This window comes from Bombus pyrosoma, linkage group LG11 (genome assembly GCF_014825855.1).
Source record: "Bombus pyrosoma isolate SC7728 linkage group LG11, ASM1482585v1, whole genome shotgun sequence".
Taxonomy (NCBI): Eukaryota; Metazoa; Arthropoda; class Insecta; order Hymenoptera; family Apidae; genus Bombus; species Bombus pyrosoma.
Genome location: NC_057780.1, coordinates 7,879,740 through 7,903,263, shown reverse-complemented (window position 1 = coordinate 7,903,263; position 23,524 = coordinate 7,879,740). Strand labels below are relative to the sequence as shown.

The window sequence follows — 23,524 nt, the reverse complement described above, 5'->3', positions numbered from 1 at the left end:
CTCACCTTACGTGCGGCACGTGAAATAATCTCGAATCGACGCGACAAAATCGTTGTTCGAACTCAGTTATCCGAACTGATATGGATCTCCATTATCGAGACTCATAGCGGTTGATAGGGGTTAGCAAGGGAATCCGTATTATCCGAAATATTTCGTTCGTTTCGGATAAAAGAAATTCTATCATACATGAAAATTAGCTCCGATTATGCGAACCTATAAACAGCGGAGAAAAGAGGAGCCAATGGACACGTATTATCCGACTGATCCAGTTACTCGTGACTGTGTCGTATAAATAGAACTGTATCGGATTCGTATTAGATGCTTCGAGGTTTCTATCGGTACTTTAAAACCGACCGAAGCAAAAAATATTCCTCAATTTTCATGTTTGTTGGCCAGAAACTATCTTCAGAGAAAATTCTCCGATCCTTTCGTCGCTTCTAACTTCTGTCCAATTCTCTTAAACTTCCGATTCCTACGTAAAATTCCACTGCTCCAGTTAACGCGAGAATTCTAACCAGTCGAAAACGAAAAGAACCAAATAGAAAGTTTCTATCGGTAATTTAAGATAGATCAGATCGGAAAATATTTCTCAATTTGAGATTCGTTGCCTCTGAACGATATCCAGAGAAAATTCCCGAATCTTCCCATCAACGTCTAATTTCTACGCAAAATCTCGATAACCTATTAGCAGAAGAATTCCGATCAATGGAAACCCTTTTAGTCGATGATCAAACACGATCCAACGATTCCTCGCAAGGATTCGGAAATTTTAGCAACGGCTCGCTGGACTTCCGGTTTCGAAGGTACGCGGCGAGCCATTCGAGGCATTTCGCGCTGCGTTCCAAGCGGTTCACGGCGTTTCGAGGTCACCGATGGCCAGAGGTGTTGCGTAACTCTCTGCCAATAGGCAGAGTCGGTCCGTGGCCATCGTCAACTTTGTTGCGCGCTGCCACGACGCCGATCGATCGATTATTTATCCGGTCGGCGCTCGTCTCGGCTCACCGAGAACCGCGACGCATTACGCGAAACGTTCCACGGTTTGCCGGCGTGGTCCGAACCCGGAATTTTCATCGGGCTTATCGATCCGCCCTGGAAAATGGAACACGCGAAAGTCAGCCAGCTTCGAAGCGATCGCAACCTGGGAAAACGTTCCTTCCGCGGTGATGGGGTACCGTTTCCTGTGATTCGACCAATTCAACGAGCAACCGGAAGCTGAGGGACTCGTCACCGAGATATTTCCTATGTTCCGAGAGATTTGCGTACAGCGGGTTTTCCTTCGGGAGAAATAATTTGGTCAGGATGTTTCTCAAAATACGACGATATATCTGATAAGATCGTATGCTCGCTTGCGTAGTCGTAACTTTAGTCTTTAGTCCTACTTACGAATGTCCCTGAAACAAATAATTTTGTTTAAGGCCGGTATAGGGTGAGTGTGATCAGGCACGACGTTTTGTCAGGAAACATTTCTTAAAACACTGGTATAGAACGACAGAGCGACCGCTGAATCGCCGTAGCGAGGGAGATGAAGATAAGGACGAAGATGATGTTGAAGATAGTCTAGCAAGATGGAGATCTTTAGCTCATGCTGAGCGCGAAGGATATTTTCGTGAGGATCGTAAGGGGTCAGACGAAGGGTGTATGGATTTGTAGATTGGATTAAAGTATCGAGATGATTGCCGACGTTGAAGGGATGCGCGCCGTCTGGTCCTTATCCGATCCTATCTGAGACCGTCCTAAAGTCCATACAAACTGTTACACGTAGGCGTGCAGCTAAATTTAGTCTACGAGAAGATCGCATGGAAATTATCGCAATTATTAAATTTTGATCACCATCGGATATTATTGAAATTGGCGCTAGCGTCGAGTGTTATTGTGATTCTGCGATATTGGAAAATTGAGAATTTATTGCCAGTGTAACGAATCGGAAATTTGTTAATCGAATTAACGTTAAACGAAACTCGTTATTTGAAAATTAAAATTCGAGCTGGCTGGATGAATTTTCGAGGATATTAATCAATCGGGGAATAGGCGGTACCGGAAGCGAATTTCTCAAACGTCGGCCAGACTCTTCCCACTATCGAGTCGGCTATACTTCATCGGAACGGATTAACGAGGGCCCGAGTAGCTTGCTGTGTTTTAACGCGATTATCCGCAAGTTCTCAACCTAGCTATCTACCGTGGCCATAAGCTCCATCCGTCTAATAACGCGGACAGGAATTTGAAATCGCGAAACTCGCTTAGAAAATCTCACTTCCATCGACTTGGCAAGGAAAGTTACCTCCTGGTGGAAATCATAACGAATGATTCATGGTGTATGAATATTTTGTTCATATTGGGTCGTCGATTAAATTCATTTAATATTCAAAGAATATTTTTCGATATTGAAGGAACGTCGACTCGTCAAATGTCCTATTAGAACCTTAAAGTTCACGTAACATAAGGAAACACACTTGCGAACAATTATATGCGAATAACGGACTAATCTTAATTACAAATCTTTAATGCCCTTCGATGATCAGCTCAAGATTTATTCCAAAATTATTCCCTTCGATATTTCTCTTAACGCGTTTGTTAAGATAACATCGAATTAAGATCAATTTTTAATGGAGAGGTTTAATAATTAAGTCCGCTCGACGCGAATTAAATTGGTTTCTATCTGTAAAATAAATACAATTGTTTGTACGAACGGAATATAATTTGTAATATTGTTATTTATTTAGTACACAAGTAATTATTGTATTAACATATTATACTGTATATACTGTGAAATAATTCGTACCACAGTCGCCTCATATTTTTAGAAAATACGTTAAATCGAACAATATGACAAACGTCGAGCCGCGTCTCCTCTCCGCGATGTTTAAGGAATTAAAAACGTCTGTTCTAAGTGTTCCATCAATAACGCGTTAATCTGTCCTGGTGGATTTCCACTAGACGCTACTCCTTGCGACGGCTTGAGAAATTTACAAAAATTTCCCATTGACCATTAAGCGAGTACTAAAAAGTGATGAAAGCGTGGTGGATCTTTGAGGTAACGCAGGAGAGTCCCTGTGGGACTTTCGAAGATTCACGAGGACCGTGAACGAAGTTTGCCCGCGAGTTTCCCGAGCTTTCTAATGCGATTTACCTTCCCCTTTGCTCTGGCAGAAGTTTTCAAATTCATTAGATGGCGTAAAATTATGCATCGTTTAATAAGCGCCTGTACACGTGTTACACCGAAGTTCTTCTCGAGCTTGGGAAAGCTCGAACGTTCGAAAGGTCTTTCAGACGCCTCGCGTTGAACACCGAGGATCGTTAGAGTTTCAATATTTACGATGTAGCTGGTCTCGGAAAAACGAAGAAGAGGGCGACTCGCTTGAGTTATTAAACCGGCTGACGACGAACAGCTGACAATCCGGCGGGAAAAATAATAATCGGCTCGGTGTGTAAAAATGGAAGAAAAATGGAGCCAAAGGAGGCGAGACCAAGATAAGCGAGAAAAATTGAGAAAGACAGAGGAAGGGCAGAACCGCGAGAAATACAGACTATTAAATTAAGAGGAACGAAACGGAAGGAAAAAGAGGCGAAAGAAGCGAGAAAGTTGCGGATGGATGAGAAACAAACACGGTGGAGGTGCCACCGCTAAATATTTGAGGTTTTCGTTTGTCAACGTTTGAGCTCGCCGAGACCAACGGCGGCGAAAGAAGTTGTTTGACTATATACGAAGAATCGTGAAAAACGGAAAACGCAAAACGGTGAAGAGTCAGCGTGTAAAAGAGAAAAGCGTGGAAAAAAAATCAGAAAAGGTTCAAAGCGAGCCGGGACAGCGTGTAATGCAAAATGTTACGAGCTCCCGCGACTTCCCACGTGGGAAATAGAAAAATGCTCGCGCGAAAGCGCACCAGGGAAAAAGAAGTTATGCAAACGGCTAGGCGAAAGAGGAGGGAATGGCCGATGACGGGCACCGGAAACCGAAGCGTGAAGACCAGGTTTACGCTTCCTCGAGCGCTCAATATCGGATACTCGTCTCGAGAGAGGCTTTCGTTGTTAACAAAGAGACTCTGTCGAAGTTATGCAATAATTACTGCGCAGTTTCTGGGGCTAGAAAGCGAAAGAGAGAGAGAGAGAGAGAGGAACTTTTGAGCCGATTCTGTGTGTTGGAGCTGCAGCTTACTCCCCGTAGCCCTTCATCGCGAATTCGCGCTTTAACCGAACGGCTGGCGCGTATCCAAACGCAAAACGCGAAATTTCGCGGTAATTTGCCGAGGATTTTCTATCAGTCGTCTTCAACGACCTCTCTTGACGCCTGGATCTCGTCTGTTGCGCCGCGATTCAATTAATTGCGACGGTGCTACCTACGTAACACCCTTGAAACCTTTGGAAATCAGCGTGTCGTGTTTACGAAAGAGTCGAACCACAGAGAAGCGCGAAATTAAATAATTACGCCATGTTTCGATACGGGATAATTAATTGTTCCACGTTCGAGTCGAGTATTATATTTTTCGCGTGCCGTGCGGTTCGACGTTGCGGAGTTTTCTGAAGACTCTTGACGCCCGTGGTTCGCCTGTTGCGCGTCGATTTAACTAATTGGCAAAATATTTGCTACAGAGCGCCGCTTCCAACTTTTGCAAATTGGCATTGCACGCGTCTGAAAGGAAACGCGCGGCGAATCGTAATATTTGTCGATTAACACGTCCGGCAGAATCTCTAGGATTCCCATCTGCTGTGACGACAGAGATTTAAAAGAAATTCTTTTACTTGGTTTTACTTGAACATAGCTAGGACACGCGTTACATCGTTGAGAGATACCAAACAATAGTTACATCGATACATGTAACTGATAATCGAACGTATCAATGGAACAAGATATTTTCCACCTTATGCACCGTATCTTTTCGCAAGTTCCATGATTTTATGGAATTTCATCGAATCTAAGAGATTCCGTGGGGTATTTAAAATTTTTCCTTTCCACTCGTGCCACTAATTGCGCGTTCTCGCGCCCCGTGTCCGTAGAGACCGGTTGGAAAAAGAGGAACAGTAGAAGCGGCGAATTTTCCAGACTCGAAGTTCCCACGACCTTTCCTTCCCTTGAGGCGGAATTTTAATTTCGCCGCTGCGTCGGGCAAATATAAAAAAAAAAAAAGAGGCGCGGTTTAGACAGCCACTTTCGCCAGTTTCAAAGAGCAAGTCCGAGATAAATATTTGCTGTACTCGACATTGCCGAGTGGAACTCGCGAGAAATAAATTACCGACCAGCCGCGATTAACTCGCCGTTAATAAGTACCAACTCGCTTGTGTTGATAGTCCTGGCGGCGATAGCCGCGCCGCTAATTATTCGGCCGCTGCCACCGTTGATTAACAATTAATCGGTTACCGTGGTTGGGTCCATCGCCATATTCTTCCGATCGATAGGAAAAGGATATTCCTGGGACATCTAGAACGCGTGCTTAAATTTTCCTCTTACGGTAACCATTAATAATTACCAATATACAAGGTTTGTCGTAGTTGATGGCACGTTGATTACGATTGTACATAATTGGAATAATAGGGCAACTCTGCACCGTGGCCATTATACGAACGTTATCGTATCTCGAGATAGCTCGTCCTGTGTGGGGAAGCGAGTTAAATCAACACGCCGGCTGCTACGGTGGTCATCGGTGAGACCCACGTGTAACTAAATTTTATAGTACGATCAAAATAAGGTGAATCTCACGGGCTAAAGAATTTTCAACGATACAAATAATCCAAGTAATATCGTATAAAAGACAACTATATATAATAACATTTTACAATCGACGTAAAATATATAAAAATCGCGTGTTAAAATATACAAAATTCGCGTATGCCACTATTCGTGTCGCGATCGACTCGATACTACGAGAAAAAGAAGAGATCGAGTCGTAGAAGCTGGCATTTTGGTTGCGAGGAAAGGAACTCGAGTGGCTGCCAAACGATAACGATCGGCACTTTGGAAACGTTTCCTACGTAAAAATGAGCAGCGCGAGCTTAAAAATTATTTACCAGCGAATCGCTTAATCGTCGCTTTCAGCCGCGTTAATTGGAGAGACGTTCACCGGAGAAAGTCGCGGCCAGGTGATTCATCGTGGCCGTCGTGACAGCGGGCGATACATTATGCCCGCGAGCAGATAATCCATTATCAGGCCACTACGATCGCGATGTTCGTTTTCGACCGGACGACCGGCTCTGTTAATCGCGAGATTAATCTCTGTCCTGCCGATTTCATCCAGCCGTGGTCCACCAATTTCCTTCCTTCTGCCGCGCGATCCTTTTCATTCGCGAAAATCCTTCTTCGCGTACATCGCTTCGACCACGTCGTTTGAAATGTTTCATAAAGAGAATTCGGGTGATAGCAATCAAATTCGTCGGCGAACAGCCCTCCGGAGGATTCTATTCGCGCTAGCCGTCGGATTTACGTTACTCCAGAGGTCGAAGGTCGTTCGACCGAGTCGGCTCGCGATTTTACGTTTCACTAACGCTCGAATATCCTTGCAAAGTACGACTTTCCGAGAGAAATATCGTTACCATTGGTGGAAACCTTCGGTGCGTTCCCATGTCCAACCTAGTTGCTATGCCACCGTATAACGTCTTGGGGTATTTCCCCGTAGAACCGCTTCGAAAGGTAGGCAAATGGTCCGACGCCAGATGGCGACGTAACAAATTCTATTCTCGAGAGTTCTCGCAGCCAGTCTACCGGAAAAGGTCGAAGGGAACGATGCTGCGAGAGGCGGTGCGACCCGGTCGAGCTCCAATTTTAATTCCGGCCAGCGTGTGCGACTCGCTGACTAATTAGGTTATGCAAAACAGCTGTTACGCGCTGTCCTAACCACCAGCCATCGTTCGCCAACGTTGATTTCGCAAATTTTTTGCGCTTCCGTCATTAACGCTCCCGTTGAATATCATAAAAATACGAGCACTTTCGAAAGACACCGGTAACCGATCGGAACGACATTCGTCGTTGATATCGTGGGACGAGATGCAGTAGACGTGAAATTGCTAGAAATTGCGTGAATTTTACGCTACTATTCTGCTATCTCGTCCAATGGTAGCCATCGAATTTCCTCCCGATTGGCCACTATTCGTGTCACGCGTAATAGTATCCAAAGGCAGTCCTAGCTCAATTTAGATATTTTTTTTTTTTTTTTATCTACTCCTGCATTCGATCTCTGCATTCGCATCAGGTTGCTTCTTCTCACCGTCGACGGTCGGAGATAAGCTTCTGCTTGCTCGAAATTCGAGAGACAAGCTCGCGAGCGAGGAAGGCGACGATAGAGATATTTCACGTTTGGGAAAAAGAGGAGGAATAGCGTTTCTATCGTGTGAATAGGATTTCAAAGGACTTACCCTTCATGCCGAGGATCAGCACCGTTGTTCCGGTGAAAGGGACACCCTCGTTCGAACGAACCTTGGTCGATCGGGCTTCTCGCCCTGCCAGCCACACGCTCGGCCAGCAACTTTCAAACTTCACGATCACTGGCGATCCCGATTCGATCGCAACACCGCGCACCAACGATCTATCGACGATTTCAGGAACATGAAACACTGTCTGCAAAGAAGAGAAAACGATCGATTATCGTAAACGCTTCTAACTCTTTCGTTATGCGCTGACTTGGCTCGAATGGCTGTTATAGAATACGACTATACACGTCGCCCGGTATTATACATCCGAACAATAGAATTACAATGGTGATACAATGGCACGCAGTGGTGGTGTTCCATTTAAATTGTTCACGGCGAATATCTTCAAAATTGTTGAATACATCGGCGAATGTCTCGAATGAAAATGGAACGTCGCTAACACTGTGAGAATATTAGGATTTTATTCGTTGGATATCAAATGGAATTACTACGGAAGACATAGAATGGATTTCGAAAATGTTAATTCCGATTCTTTGCCCGGTCTTCGACGATTCGCTCAAGACTCGCACGCTGTTCAATCGTGCTGTTCATGTTACATGACATCCTACAACTTTAATGACATCACGTATGCAACACTCGTCACGCTCGGCTCGATCTGCACGCGATACCGCGTATACATCGATTTTCGCATTATGTTTGAAGAATCACTGCTCTCTCGTTATCGATAGTAATAGAGTCCAGATAAAAAGTTCGATCTGCCACTCCTCGATCGCCACTCCATATCCATGAATTCTAATTTCCGCGCCACGATCGATACTGTGAAACAACAATAAAATTTCAATTTTATCAGAGTTGAGAATTCCGACATCAAAGTCATCATTAACACGTTGTTGACGGTATACTTTGAAACAAAGCGAATCTGACGCGCGTTTTCCGGAAACGTATCGAATCAAATAAAATGGGAAACGTCGACTCGCGTCTCGCCGTACTCAACGTTCGCAAAATGAAAAACGTCGATTCGCGTATCCGTCAACGACGTTACGGCAACGGTGTTTCGAAAACGAAAGAAACGCGGAGAAAAATAGACGAATATTTGATAAAGTGTCGTTAATCGCTGTCAGGGATCTCGATTTTATTCAAATTACCCTACTTTCGTTCTTTTCGTGTCGTTGGCCAATTTTTATCCGCGATAAACGTTGGGCGCCACCCAGTTTCGTGTTCCTCCGATTAAAATGGTCGTTGGAAGCTTTTAAGCTAAATACATTGTTTCGTGGAATAGCCTGGACGTAAGTTAATGGCGGACGTAACGACGGTAGCGTTACGCAATAGCTCACTGCTCGTTCGCGCGAATCGCGTTTCCGGAGAACGAGCCCCGTTAACGCGGTCCCGATCCCGCCAACACGCAACCGCACGACTGATTTGGAATTCAAACGAAGATTAAACCTTTATGGAATTCACGCGTGACTAGTAAACGACGGTGTAACGGAGATTCCAGGGAATTAGAATCGATCCGCGTGTTTAAATTGGAGCGTTTAAGCGTTATTGTTGCTTGCGTCGCGAAAAACGACGCGATTCGTTTGTATTACAAAGACTGGCGGACTTTGTAACGGCGAGAGCCAGCGGTTTCCGAGTTTGCGCTTGAAAAGTAGCATGTTTTCGTTTATAGCGACGAGCAGTAGCACGTTGCGCTTTTTCGCTGCGAAAACTAGCACGTTTCGGTAATCCGTCGCGAAAAGTAGCACGTTTCACTGTTAGAAACCGAAGAAAAAGGACAACGGCATTAAATTTGTTGCCAAGCTATCTCTATCGCAAAAACAAAAAGTTGAGCGTTTCTTTGAATCGGAACGAACGTTTCCAACGAAAGAAGCGGAGCTTAATTAAATCTAAATATAAACGTCGATCGATTTATTTAATCAACGATGTTGCTATGGAAAAGGATGTTGAAATATCATCGATGATGAGTCTTCCATTTCTTTCTCAATGTTAGTCGAATTTTAGCATCGTAGGAATTTTATAATCCGTTTACCGTACTGTATCCAGCGTTGAAACGTGCTGCTTTTTTGTAGCACACAGTCGATAGTGGAGAACTTTAAATTTTAAATTAACAGAATCTAGGTAGATTAAGCGTGTCTGGTTCGTGTCGGAATGTAGAGCTGGAAAGAAAGTTCAATTTTCATAGAGTCACGCGAGCAGTAAAATCTATAAAACTACAACGAAAGAAATTTTAGTCGAGCTCCAAGCTAGCTAGAATTGTTTATCTACCATTGATTACGCTTATTTCTAATATTATAGAAATATATCCAGTTATTATTATAGCTCCGACGTTACAGTTAGCGAAGGTGATTTGGCGTGTTAAAAGTGGATTAGCTTCGAGCTACGTGAAATTAAAATTAGAACGGTTAAGTTGTTAGTCTCGGATTAAAGGGAGTTGAAACGTTTAGGCAATTACACGTAGTAGCTTGTGTCGAAACAGAATGATTACGTTTCGGTGTTAGACGAGATTAGCGCATCTGGGGCGCCGGCTTTCAACTGGAGATCCCATTAGATCAATTAATACATTCGACTGAAAGTAAACAAATCACAGTAGTCCATGTTACAGAATATTATGCTTCTCGGTAAACTTACATCGTCAGGAGCCCGAACCATGGCCGTAATTTATCGAAAAGTAGATCGTCGGAAATAATCACGGAAAATTCCGATGGTGAAAAATACGGTGATTCGCGAAAATGTTAGAACGTTTGCCTTGCCGCAGACTGTTTTGTTAACCCTTTCGCTTCGAGCGTCGCTTATGGGCGGCATCCACGGGATGACCTGTGGGTACGAACGTCGCATATAGGCGGCGACCACACGACGACTTCTGGGTCCGGCACCCAATATATCCGACATCCAAACGATGCATATACGATACAATACCTCGATGATCTTTGCGAGGTGTGTGCTTGCGATAAATATTTTGCAACTTGCATGTACATTTACAGATCCGTTTCAAATTTCATCAATACAGGATTACCAAAATATCAGGATAATCGTACCTCGTTGCGGTATTTGTGAAATTTTCAAACGTTTTGTATATATACATACAGGTAGAAAGTTTCTGTGCGCCACTGTAGGTATAAAAAATGTAGATTTAAAATAACAAATTGAAAGCGTCCGATATATCCAGCAATTTGCAGTTATTATATTAAAATATCGGGAAGAGGATCGCGCACAGAAACTTAACTTCATAAAATCGTTTTCAAATAAAAACGCTATTCGACCAGACTCGAGATAAAAATCAGCCAAGCGTTCTCAAATATATGCAAACGTAGCTGCCACGATAAGAAGGCAAAGTTTTCGTAGAAAAGTGTCGAGGAAATCGGCGCAGCGTTGTTTCGGTCAGCAGGAATGAGCGGCACGGTGTAATGAAATTCCTTCGGGTGTCACGAGAAAGAAAGGAAACTCGACAAGGCGACCGTGGGCCGAATGATCGTCCCATTCCTACGTCCGCGGTTATTTCACGAGATAAATTCAAGGTCTTACTCTCGGGGGTGCGCCAATTTACGGCCAGTGGTTACGCTCCGGCTCTGAGAATCGTCGCAACCTCCATCGTGTCCGGAAAAAAAAAAAAAAAGGAAAATACGGCAGACGGAACGCTCGATGTACTTCTATTCTTCTGCTCTGCTTACCAGCATCGGAAAATACAGATTTGTTTTTTCTCCTCTTCTTTTCTTTCGAGAGCAAACAGCGACCGGGGATTAGTCGTAATTTTTGCGTTTCAAGTATAAAGTCGATTCGTTTGCTATTTTCGTTAAAAGCGTACAGTTAATGCGTTACAGATTTTACGTTAGAAATACAAAGCTTACTCGTTGCAATTTTCATTGGAAACATCCAGTTGATTCGATGGAATTTTTGTTAAAAATATGAAAAGGCATAAAGTTCGTTCCTTGGACGTTTTGGCAGGTCGTCGGAAAGGAACTTTGACGAAAATCGCGGGCCAATGTTTTTATGATATCGTAGGGCTAAAACGTAATTAAAATCAATTTGTTGGGAATTAGCGAGATCGTAATACGCGGCAGTAAAATTGAGTTTCTTTATGAAGGCAAACTTGGAGTAATTGTGTCTAGACAATCAACGGGGTTAATTAAGATCTAATTCGAGTACTTCGTAAGCGCCTCCGTTAATCCAGACTACGTTGTATTAAATCGAAAGAAATTCTAACGTAAAAGATGTCGGCCAACCCGAAACATTTTCAACGAAGCATCTCGACCTTTCACTCCGACTGTTCTTCCAAACGGGTATCACGAGTCTTCCTTAGAAAATGGGAAAGCTTCGATTCGAGTGCTCGGAATGATCTCGATCGGTCGCGTATCGAGAGAACCGATAGAGAAGCGACTCGATCTCGGCGAGCCAACTCCGGCTCCTTTGCCCTCTCTTTGAAGGTAAATTAATTTTCCATCCGGATTGCCGCTCGTCTAGCGTGCAAATAACCTTAGACGGGGCGCGGGGGTGTCGAGCGAACTTTAAAAATCCGGGGAAACAGAGCGGACGTGGCCTCGCCTCGCAACCAAACGATCCAGATTACACCGACTTCTCCATCGATTCTCCTTTTCTCTAAGAACACTGCCAACGACGCGTTCCATCGACTAGATCCGAGGGAATCCGCGGAAAATCTGATATTGCAAGCGTTTCTTGCTTTACGAGCACGTGAATCTACGAGATTAGTCCGCTATCCGTGATTTAACGCGGACAAAAGTGATAAGAACGCTGCTAAGAATGCGCTACTATCTCGATCGATTTCTACGAGTCCTTGGCCAACTTTGAAATTCGAGAAAGTCGAAGTTTAACCCTCGCCCGTGCCTCGTGTCAACGTTTTCCACGTAGAAGATCACCTTTTATGGAAAGATCGATCCGAGACTTTGTGACTTTTATTTTTCTAACATGGAATTTAATGCTGCGAATGGTGAAACATGCGATAAAAACGTGTGACGATATTTGTTACGGGAGATTACAAAGTTTGTTCGATCCGACGTACATTATTCTTATCAGTTCCACCGATGGCTAACTCATCGCTTTGTAATCGTTGCGCGACGATTATGCGTTCATTGTACAATCCTCTCAGAATGCAGCTAGACGCGTATAGCTTTGAATATCAGAGTTTGAAGAAGAGAAGAAGAGACGCCTTTTCTTCGTTATTCTCTTTGTCTTCTCTTCAGAGCTAAGAACGGTAAGATAAAAGCATCGGGAAGTGGAATACGCGCGATTGAAATTCGCTATCCCCGAAGGAGACTTATCGCGAATGCACATAAACGACAAAGCGGAAAATCAATTATTTATCTTTTCGTTTCATCGATGTTTCGCCATTGTCCCAATTTGACTCACCAGGGACAGATGAATTAGCGAGAGTGAGACACGGATGAAGGTTAATTGCGATGATTTTTATTTGAAAATTCTCTGCGAGTTCCAACTTCGACCGTAGAATTAGTTCGCAACTAAAATTTCACGTAACCAGAGTTCTTAGGTAATCGGCATTATTTCAAGTAATTTACCACTTTGAGAACTTGGCGCTGATTAGATTGTTCTCGGATGAGTTTTCTCCAATTTCTCACCGAGCATCGTGTACAGTTGGAATAAAGTTTTTTAATCGCAAAGTCGCGATACTACTTCGTTCCTACTATGCACGAGTCGAACGTTCGAAATTTCATTCAAAATATTACGTACTTGTTGTACAAGCTCACCTGCGTAGATCCCGGCGACGTGGTTGCAGAATTCCTCGAAAATCCAAAACACGTCACAAATGCACACGACACAACGTCATAGCTCGCGATCGATTAATCCGAAAAGCCGTGGCCCAGCTTTTTAGGTGTTCAAATTTCTCATCTTTCGGTTTTAATCACCAACCTCGGCGACTTTATCCGGCCACAAGATTCGCCCAGTTATTAACAGGAAAAAGTAGAACCGGCGATTACGAGTCGTCGCGATAATCCCTGTACTCGTGGGCCATGTCGCCTCGCTGGAAATTCGCGTGCTCGCAGATCCCTTGCAAATCGATCGATTCTCCCTTTAATTCCTCTCTCGCGGCCCCTTTCCTCTGGAACGCGACCGTGTTCTAATTAATTTCCTTTTTTTAGGCTGACTCCGATTCGGGGATCGTTAAACACGCGAGTGGGTCAAGGACGCGGGCTGAACTTGCCGCTTCAGCGTGCGCCAGCCGAGGATAGTCGTTAGCGGGAGGAAAGTGGAAATGCTCGCTTTCCTATCGACTGTTTTCGAAGAGTTTCCAAGAACCAGGGACAAGATTCGCGGCGAGCAAAAACCTTCCACAATTTTTCTACCTTTCTTTCCCTTTTCTTCCTTCCTTTTCCACCAGCAACGAGGGAAGAATTTTCATCTCGAAAGCGGTTTATTTCCACCGTGTTAACGGACTTCTTGGCGCGGCAGAATTAAAACAGTGAGCGAGAACCACTTACGCCGGAATATTTAATTTCCGGAGAAATAGCGACGTTATTTTATACGTATTTTCTTTTTAATTTAGTCAGAAAAATCTCTGGCCGCCCGATGAAAGTTCTTATCCTCGATTCCTATTAACGGTAGTTGACGAAACTCGGGAAAAAACAGGGATCGGTGTTCCGGCACGCGGAACCTTGAATTTTATTATTCGGTTAAACGAGGATTCCCCCGTTTTTAACGCGCCGCTACGTTTTTCGACCCTAACCGTGTTATAATATTTGCACGAGCATTAAAATCGCTCTGACAGAAATTAATTTGCCTGGCATTTTTCTCTAACCGTAAGAAACGAGCCAATTAACACCGCCAATTAACAGCTATGAAAGCTTAAAAATCGCGGAGGAGAAAGTTTGCAGACTCGATGGAGAATTTGAAACCATCGACAATGTGTTTGGTTCGTTTCTACCAAAAAACAGCGAACACTGCGATTTATGTTACGCAGTAAGGTGGAACAACAAAGTGTACATTGCTGGAATCTTAGAATTCGTCCGAATTTCGTGGCCAAACCGCAAGATGACTTTAGACGGAGAAGAATTGGAGAGACAAAAGGGGTCAGTGAGGGGTTGGTCCGAGAAGGGTCGTCGTTCGTCCTCGACCGCGTCAACCTCGGTCGTGGAAACAAGGACACGCGAACAAGGACACCGACTAATCGAGTTTGCCTGCGAATAATTCGTCCTTGACGCTCGACCTTTGCAAAAGATCTTAATACGAATCTGTCTTCCAAAAATATTTTCTCAAACATATCTTTTATACAGTCGTTCGTTTAAAACTGCCTTTAAACTTCCAGAGTCTCATCTTTTGTACGCTCGTTGAATACGATACAGTAGTTTTTGTATAAGTTATCGCACAATATCGTCGGTTTACTTATCCAGATTGTAGAACACCTTCTTCATGTTACCGCCATTTCTCTATAAACCGCTGCTCGTTTTTTATACAGACACAACTTCCCCGCAGGATTTTTCTTCGAATCGCTATTATTTCGTCGCAGTTGTTGCATCCTTTATACCACTATCATTTTATCCACCGTACTCTCCCCTATTCCTATTGCTGCGCAGAAATATTTTTCATGCAACACTCGCATTATCCCCGCCTCCCGTTACTTTTATTTCGCTTTATACATGCCACGCTCTATGAATTAACCATCAGGAATGATTTTACGGCCGTTCCGTCTATCATTCCTCTCCACTTTTCTCTTGCTTCATGGAAACATTTTTCGTTTATCTTTCGCCGTCATCTTTCTTCGTTTCTACGTCCCATTCTCTACGACCTAATTACGATACAACGCGTTATCGAATGCAACTTCATTTTCTAACACGGATTAACGTCGCGGCACTCTTGTCTTCGCAAGTTCGTAAAGATTGGAAAAAAAATTTGACGAATCTCTCGCCGCGTCGAAGAAACGAAAGGAATTTTCTTAGTAGCCGTGAAAAGACGCGAGAGGAAAAAGAAGGGGAGAGGAAAAGAGAGCATCGACTGTGAGAGAACGTTCGTTTCGACGAGGGAGTATCGCGCTTGAAAAACAGGACAGTCGAGTGCTGGAAACCGGTGATTATTGTCAAAGACAAACGGCCGAGCGATCTCGAAGGAATTCCAGCTTCAAAGAACAACCCTCCTTGAGAAATTCTCGAGCGTTCGCTTTTGATCAACGACCGTCAAGTGGCCGGAGCGCGAAACGAACGCGACCGTTTCCGTTCGACTCGTCCTCCCACCGTCGCTCGGACCACTTTCGTTTCCTTCGTCGCTGGACCGACGAAACGATCTTTCAAATGCTTCCAATGGAGTTTCTTCGTCCCTTGGGAGATACTCCATGGAAAATTCCCACGTGCGATCCTCTCGAGTTTATAAACTTCTTCCCTTTCCTCCTTCTGCTTCTTATTTTGCTTTTGGTCGAGAAATACGTGATATATTATAGAAACTAGTCCTTTATTTCGTTGCTGTTTCTGATGAGAATCTCAAAGAAATCAAGAAAAGCTGAGATTTGGAGTTTCTTCGACGCCTGGAAGGAAAACGTTCGATGGAAAATTTCCACCAGCTTCTGATTTTTCTCAGAAGCTTCTTTCTTCTTCTTTTTCTGCTTGTCATTTCTTTTCTCTTTCTCAAGAAATACATAGATCGAGAGAATTTCCTAGTCTTCTATTTCTGGCTGGAATTTCAAAAGAATCGGAGAAGGGACAGATTTGGATTTCCTGCGTCCCTCGGAGAACGCTCGATGGAAAATTCCCACGAGCTTATGATTTTTCTTACTTAGAAACTTTTTCCTTCTTCTTTCTTCACTCGTTATCTTCCTTTCAAGAAATGCGCCGATTGTAGAAAGTAATTCTTTGTTTCATTCGTATGTCCCGTTTATTTTTGGATAGAAGTCCGAAAGAATCGAAGAACGATTTCGAGTTTCCTTGCGCTTTGTAATAAAACATCCGAATGTTCCCACGTGCAACTCCTTCGAGCTTCCGATTTCGATCCCTCGGGAACTTCCTTCTTCGCGTTCTTCTGTTTGTTATATTTTTGTAAAACGAAAACAAAAAAAAAACGCGAATCTCGGAGACTATAGTTTGTTATTTCATCGCCCACTATATCTGGAATTCCACGAAAAAGACAAAGAACGGTTCTTCCTCGATCGTATTCTTTCTACCAACTCATTGTCAGAGCCTGTTCTACATTTCGACCTATCGTCACCTGAGAAAGTACACTCCACTGACCTCCATTCTCCGTTAAAATTCCCCAAAGGTCAGCGCTCCCGAATGCCAAAAAATGTCCTAACGCAACCCAAAACGAAGAGCGAACCAGTCTACCAAAAGACGAATACCCGCGTGAAAGAGGCGCGGAAAGAAAAAATTAGGTCGGATGGAAGAGCAACGAGGCCAATGTGGAACCGGGACGGAAAAGTTGCTCCGGAGTCCAGGAAGTTGCCAGTCGATAGTTGTACCGCTCCACCCCGAACGAGACCAATGTAGACTTAGGAGGAGAAGACGAGGGGAAGAAAGGAGGGAAGAGAAGATTCCGCGGGTGAAAGGTCAAGAGAAACGCGGCTTCCCGTGGTTGTCTAGCACGTTTGCAAAGAGGAAGAACGTTCTCAAGAGCGAGCAAGAGGGAACGAGGGTGCGCAGTGCGGAAAGAATTCTGCATCCTGCACCCGTGAAGGTCATCTCCGGGACGAGCACACTTGACCTGCTTGCCATAGTCGAAGGACAACTTCCCTTCGTCAGACCCGCCAGCGATTTTTTCTCTCGTTTCACACGCTTCCCTTTACATTCTATTCTTTTTTTCTTTTTTTTTTTTTACACACAATTTTTACACTCTATACGATTTTACGTTTCACCGCCGAAAAGTGTTCGCGCATAGCCCTGTTTCCCGTCGAATCGTTTTTTATCAGCTTCCACGTTTCATTTCCATTAAATTTTTGTTGCGATATTTAAATAAGACTACCAAACGATACGAAACTTGATATATCTGCACTTAATCGATTCGTACATCGATGGTACGTAATAAATACAACGGCGTCCAAATACTTTTCGCAGCTACTTCGAGGATTGCAGGCGTTGCGAAGAGTCGCAGGCGTTGGACGAGAAGATCTCGCTTGAATTTTTAAATCGGGCATGACAATTTTGTATATCACGTTAGAACTACACAGGCGTTTTATACGCCGCGTATTACACGTCGCGTTTCCTCCTCCGAAGTAACATCTTGGCTGAATGAGCAGTTTACGCGCGTGTCACACACCGATACTAAACAGTGCGTCGTATTGCCAACGCGCTTCGTTTTCCGCGTACAACACGCGACAGGCAGCGTTCCTTGCGTCTGTGTAGACAGCCGCGTTAAAGCACACAGTTTCTACTTGGGCGGAGAAGACACGACGTGCAACACGCGTGTCTTGTAACACGTAACGCGTATAAAACGCTGCCGCAGTCCTATAGCCTTACGAAAGTGCGCGCGCGGATTAATGGAATAATTTAATTTCGAAGATTAAAGTCAAAGTTTCTGTGTTGGAACAGGAAGAAGATTCCGAGGCCTACGCCCTTCTCCAGACGATGCTGGGAAAAGTTGCGGCATTATGCGATCTTTTTTAAATTTATCGACGATACATCTGAAAAATGTACACGGCTCGGTGGGATAATTCAATCTGGAAGATTAAGTTATCGATTTAGTCGAAGATAAACCTCTCTTTCTCTGGAAATTCAGAAGATTTAAGAAGGATCGTATAACTTTCTCGGGATACTCGTCTGCGTCGCAGGATTACGCCATTGTTAAATTTATTGGCGACAAATTGGAAAGTGTAAAAAGATTGATGGAATAATTTAATCCCGAAGATTAAATTATCGATCGAGTCTGAGACAAAACGAGCCCCTTCTTTGGCCAACGCAACGCCTTCGAACAAACCTACGATTATCTTACAACGATATTTCAAATTTTTCCACGCCACTCGTAAGGACACCGCGTAAATGAAGGACGTTCGATCGATCTCGACCTTGCTCCGTTCTGTCGGCCGTTTTTCACTCAATTACACCTTTCTAACCTTACGAAGTAACTTCGATCTGCACAAAATATAAACAATGAAAAAGTCATATCTTAATTAATACGTCAAACTTGCGTTATACGTTTTCTTTTCGTTTCTTTTTTTTCTCAAATATTAAAAATTCCTTTTACCGAAATAACAGCAAGATTGAAACATCAAAATTAGAGAATCGTAGCAGCATTAAACGACGACCCGGCATAAACAGAGTGACAAAAATATCGAAAATGGAACGCGGAATAAAATGAAATCGGAGATAAAGAACCGTCGGAAAAATTGTGATAGCGAACCGTGCGTAAAGAATGAGTCTCAACGAGAGCTCCCTTTTCATTAGGAACTCCCATTACAATTTGCAGATAGAAACACTTTCAACAATACCGTGCAAGTTGTATTCGTTCGTCTGAATGGAACGCTATACTACCGCCTTGCAGCGTGATGGAAGCTGTTTACACGAGTACACTGACCCAGGAGTACCTCGGCTCTTTGTGCTCGTCGCCATTCACGGACGTTGGCGACGATTAAACAACACGGTACCTGCGACACCCAATAAATACGAGCAACCATCCCCGAGCGTAACAACTGCACCAAGCATAAACCATTTTGCGGAGTTCTTGAAAATAACCGATCGCTTCAGAGATATCCAGCGAAAAGACCGGCGATTTAACACGATTATGATCCTACCTTTATGAAACGTTTCCACTTACAGTTACAGAGAAACGTACCTTTGTAACGATCATGGTCTTTCGCAATTTTATCCCGTCTATGTGCATTTGTCGCTAATGATTCCACGACTATGATCAAATAACGTAGAACGCTTAGTCGCTTTCAGCGGATAAAAAGAAAATGTTAAAGCACCTTCCGTCGAGATATTCTGCTTCAAACAGTCGACGACTTTATATTTCCTGCTAGATATTTTATTCGCTCGATCCGCTTCTACGAACGTATTACGTAACCCAGGGGGGAAAAAATTCGCGAACGGTTGGCATTCGCGATGCTTCAAATTCGAGATACCCATTATTTCGAAGAGCCGTCATTTGTTAGAAAATAATTCAAAGAGCTACTCGTTTATCATTAAAGCACGTGGAATAAAACGTTGAAACGTAGGACGTGTATCGTCGGTCATAAATACGAGAACACTCGTTCGTTACGTTCATTGGAAAATTTTAACGAATTTCACTTTATTTATCAACGACTACTCCGTTCGTTGTTTAAACACGCGAGAAGCAAAGTCGAGAGACTGAGAAACTAAAATTCTGTTCCGGCAATTATTCGAAAAAATATCGAGCGACTCGATATCGAAGGAACGGAAAGCGATACACACGGGAATAATTGGATCGTTTCGAAAGCCAAGCACTTGTGCTACTTAAAATTCGAGATACTCTCGTTATAAATATGATAAATACGAAAATCTAAGAGATACAATATTGTTTCAAGCTGCTCCCATTTCTTATTTGTTAAATGATGAAACAAGCGATACCTTAGAATCGAAAATCTTGCGGCAATTATTCGAAAAAGTATCGAAAGATTGGCTCGAAGGCGAAGAAAGCGAGACACGCGGCAATAAATTGGACCCTCTGGAAAGCCAAGCGAAAAGGTGCAACGATAACTCAAACCTAACTCTCCCTCGGTCGATTCAAAAGCCAAGATGCTCGTCTACCGACCTTCTCCAGGTACATTAATCACGAGATCCCCGAGAACAGCGGACGAAAGAGCCGAAAGTCACGGATGACCTGCTGACATTCCGCTCTGGACACGCGAGATACCGATTTCTCGGACAGCGAGCGTGGGCGACGATTCTCGCTGAGCGAAACGACAAACACGTCGAGATAAAAGGGCAAAGAGGAGAAAGCAGAGGACGAAGATGAAACGAAAATAGACGAAAGGAGAGGAGAAGAAGCTCGCGTTCGTTGTAAAAAGACGCGGGGCGCGGAAGAAACGGGCAATCTGAAAATGTACCGCGGCATATTCTGACGTTGATTGAAAGTAGTTTGTCAACGGCGGCCTTCCATCAGACAGATTGCTCGAATTTCCGCGGCGGTATCGTTTTTAATGCCGTGAAATCTCGGCGTCCCGACGGCACGGCGACCTATTAGACGAAACTACGCGATGACGGTTACAAGGGTAAAAGAAACAGGGACTTTTGACCGATGAACGAGTGGCACGCTCGAGGACGAACGTTGGAAGTAACGCGGTTGACGAGTGCAGAGAGGCTTTTTCGGTGGAAAACGTGACAAGTGTTAATCGGCGAGGCTCGTGCGGTAAAAGTTTGAAAAAGATAAAAGGAATTGTACGAACGATTTTCGAGTAAAGATTCGAACGATGATCCCTGTGACAGTTGTAAAGGGATAGTAGAGAACGTAGTTTCCTTCTTTCCAAGGGTAGAGACTCGTTTCTGGAAGAGTTGGTACGACACTTTGAGAGAAACTCGTAAAACATAATTCACAAAGATGAAAAACGTGTGCGTAAATGAGTCGCTTCTGGAAGAATTGGCACGACACTTGGGAAAAATTCATAAAACGTAAGAGGTGAAAAGCGCGAGGTTTCGAGAACGTTATTCCAGATAATTATCACAGCACTGGCGGAAAGGCGGCGAAGAAAACGTTAAAGAAAGAAAGGAAAAAAGCGCGCGCTATTTTTCTGCGCGTGAAAAATCGCGTGAAGTTTAAGTGGATGTACGAGACCCCCTTTGAAGAATCGGAACTGTTCGTTTCGGTGGCGTTACGAGCGTGGAAAACGGCTCGTACGATCGTCGAGCTCTTGCTCGTGCTTTTCAACTCGATCAAAGAACACGCGTTTCCCGAACGAACTCACAAAGAATGCATCGATCCACCCGGCACGACGTTTCCTTTGACTCGCCTTGACTTCTCGATTCTGTTGCCGTCTCGAACGTGTCAGCGATTCCAATCTCTCGATCGACTTCCCAACTTCAAACTCTCCGAGAAATCGCCGACTAAACGTTCTCGACCAAACGCTCGAAACCCGTGTTAGGGTCGTGCTCCAATTTCGCAGAACTCTGGACACGTCTCGAAATTTCTAACGGACTATTTCCGTCCGATGTGGAACGAATTTACGTCACTTTAGGAATAGCGTCGAGAAACACGCGTTTAAAGTCGAACACGAAGGCCACCGGAGACTTCTCCGAACTTGCGTCACCGAGAGACCATCTACGCGCCAGACGTCCTTGACCAGTCTCGCAACTAAAAGCCCTCGCTCACCCCAAGAATCAGTCAACCCGATTCACCCCGTTTCCAGAACGTCAAGGATGTTTCGAAATGCCAAGGATGAGCCGTACAACTTCCACGGACTCTCCCACGGCCAGTCTCTAACTGCGTAAAACTCTAGCCAAGTTCCACGAACGTCCTTGACCACGCTCACCATTCGATCCTCCGTTCACCCCACTGCCAAACCACCCGTATCGCCATATACACGACGTACGTTCAACGATAATGCTAATTCCTCGCAAGCTGTCCATGTATTAGTCCGAAGCACGGACTAATACTACAAACACTTAACGAATAACCCGGTTGTCCGCGTAAAACCTACCAACCCCAATTCCTCCGCAAGCTGGTCTCATCCAAAGCCGAGTCTCCTCTCCATCGACTTCTCCCAACCACCCCGATGATCCTCGTTACGATCCAAACGATCTTGAGATCGCCGTTGCAGATCCTCTCTAGGACGCCACGTCCTCCGGTATACGTGTACGCGCATACATACACGCGTGTATCCTTGCGTGATATGTACGTCCTAGATATCCAACGAGTACGTACGGTCACGAAACTCCGTAGAAGCGTGTACGACGCGTCGAAAAGAATAAGAGAAAGAGACAGAGAGACAGGGAGACAGAGAGAGAGAGAGAGAGAGAGTGTGTGTGTGTGTGTGTGAGTGAGTGAGAGAAACAGATGGGGTAAAGTCAATTAGAGAGAACGGAGTCGCGTGAAGTCGGCGTGTTCTGTGGCGCGCAACTGGCTCCGGTGTGCTCCGGTCGGAGCGAACAGGTTCGCCGCCTCGTCCGAGGGCTTGTGACCCAGTTCGAGTCAGGGCCGGAGAGTGCGCGCTACGGCCGGCAGCGCGTCGCGATACCTACTGAGCGGATCGCGCTCTCCGGCCCCAGCTGCGCGCACTTCCACCCCTTCCGTGTTCCTTCCATCTCTCCGTCAACCCTGTACGCACGAACCGCGAGCGTGCGAGGTCTGCTTCCCGCAGAGAGCACCTTCCGCCTTGTCCCTTCGCGCGTTGCTTTCCCGAAAACGAAATTTTTCTTACCTCTGCCTCCGTATGTCGGTCGTGTTTGCATAATCGACGATGATATTTTTCGAGTATAGGCGAACGGTTGCGAATGGTTAGGAGGAAGAATCGAAGCGACACGGCCGGGAAAGTGGTGCGCGGTAGGGCGAAAGCAACCCCTACCAGTTTCGAACGCGCTCCCCTCCATATTGATTAGTGCGCGCACGGGCCACCACAGCATCCAGCGACGAGCTCCGCTCCGCTACACGCTGTCAACATGCCTGCCGAACCGAAATTCAACGATGGTCAACCCCACTCCGATGGGAGAACCATAGAAGGGTGGTCGGGCCGCCGGGGGTTAAGGGTTCTTTGCGAAGTCGCGGACGAGGAGCACGAGGGTGGTTAGGGTGTCGCGATAGAAATTGATTAATCGAGACATCGGTGTTTCCGAGGGATTTCCAGGAAATTTCGCAGGTTCGGCGGTAACAGACATGGTAATGCATTCTTCATCTTATTTGCTTATTTATGTACCGGGCGAGTTACGATACACTACGTTACGATACATTACGTTACGATACATGCATTTACAAGGACTGGTGGTTTTAGATACAGTCAGTTGGGAAAATAGTAGAGCAAAATATAGGCGAAAGGGCATAGTTATAACAGTAAATTTGAGATGAAGATAACGCAAGAAAGGCAGACGAAACACCGGTGGAGAGAAGATCTACGCGGTCAGAAAAATTATCAGTTGGCCAGCAAATACCGTTTAAACAAAATAACTAGATGGAAACGCTTGAATTTATAGGCAACGACCGTTGAAACAACGTTTCCCTTGTAGATCCAACGAAAATGGTGAATTCAAATCAATCGATGCAAGAATATGCCAACTGTTTGGCATGGTTTGGTTGAACAAACGTGGTGCGTTTTGTTCGTTGAGCAGCGCAAACCACTGCG

The 23,524-nt window shown here is 44.6% G+C and overlaps 1 protein-coding gene across 6 annotated transcripts in view; it reads right to left on the bottom strand.

Moving 5' to 3' along the window:
• LOC122572290 overlaps positions 1-22,425 on the bottom strand; it is a 182,210-nt gene extending 159,785 nt beyond the window's left edge. Inside the window, exons 1-3 of one of the 6 annotated variants that reach the window (XM_043737090.1) lie at positions 21,890-22,425; positions 13,071-13,423; positions 7,342-7,543 (exon numbers count right to left, since the gene is read on the bottom strand). In XM_043737090.1, the coding sequence (XP_043593025.1) occupies positions 7,342-7,348 (7 nt within the window). In that variant the 5' untranslated portion in view covers positions 7,349-7,543; positions 13,071-13,423; positions 21,890-22,425. Of the gene's footprint in view, positions 1-7,341; positions 7,544-13,070; positions 13,424-21,889 lie in introns of those variants that run through there. The other 5 variants (XM_043737086.1, XM_043737088.1, XM_043737087.1 and 2 more) reach the window with 5 other exon arrangements.
• Positions 22,426-23,524: the final 1,099 nt, after the last annotated feature.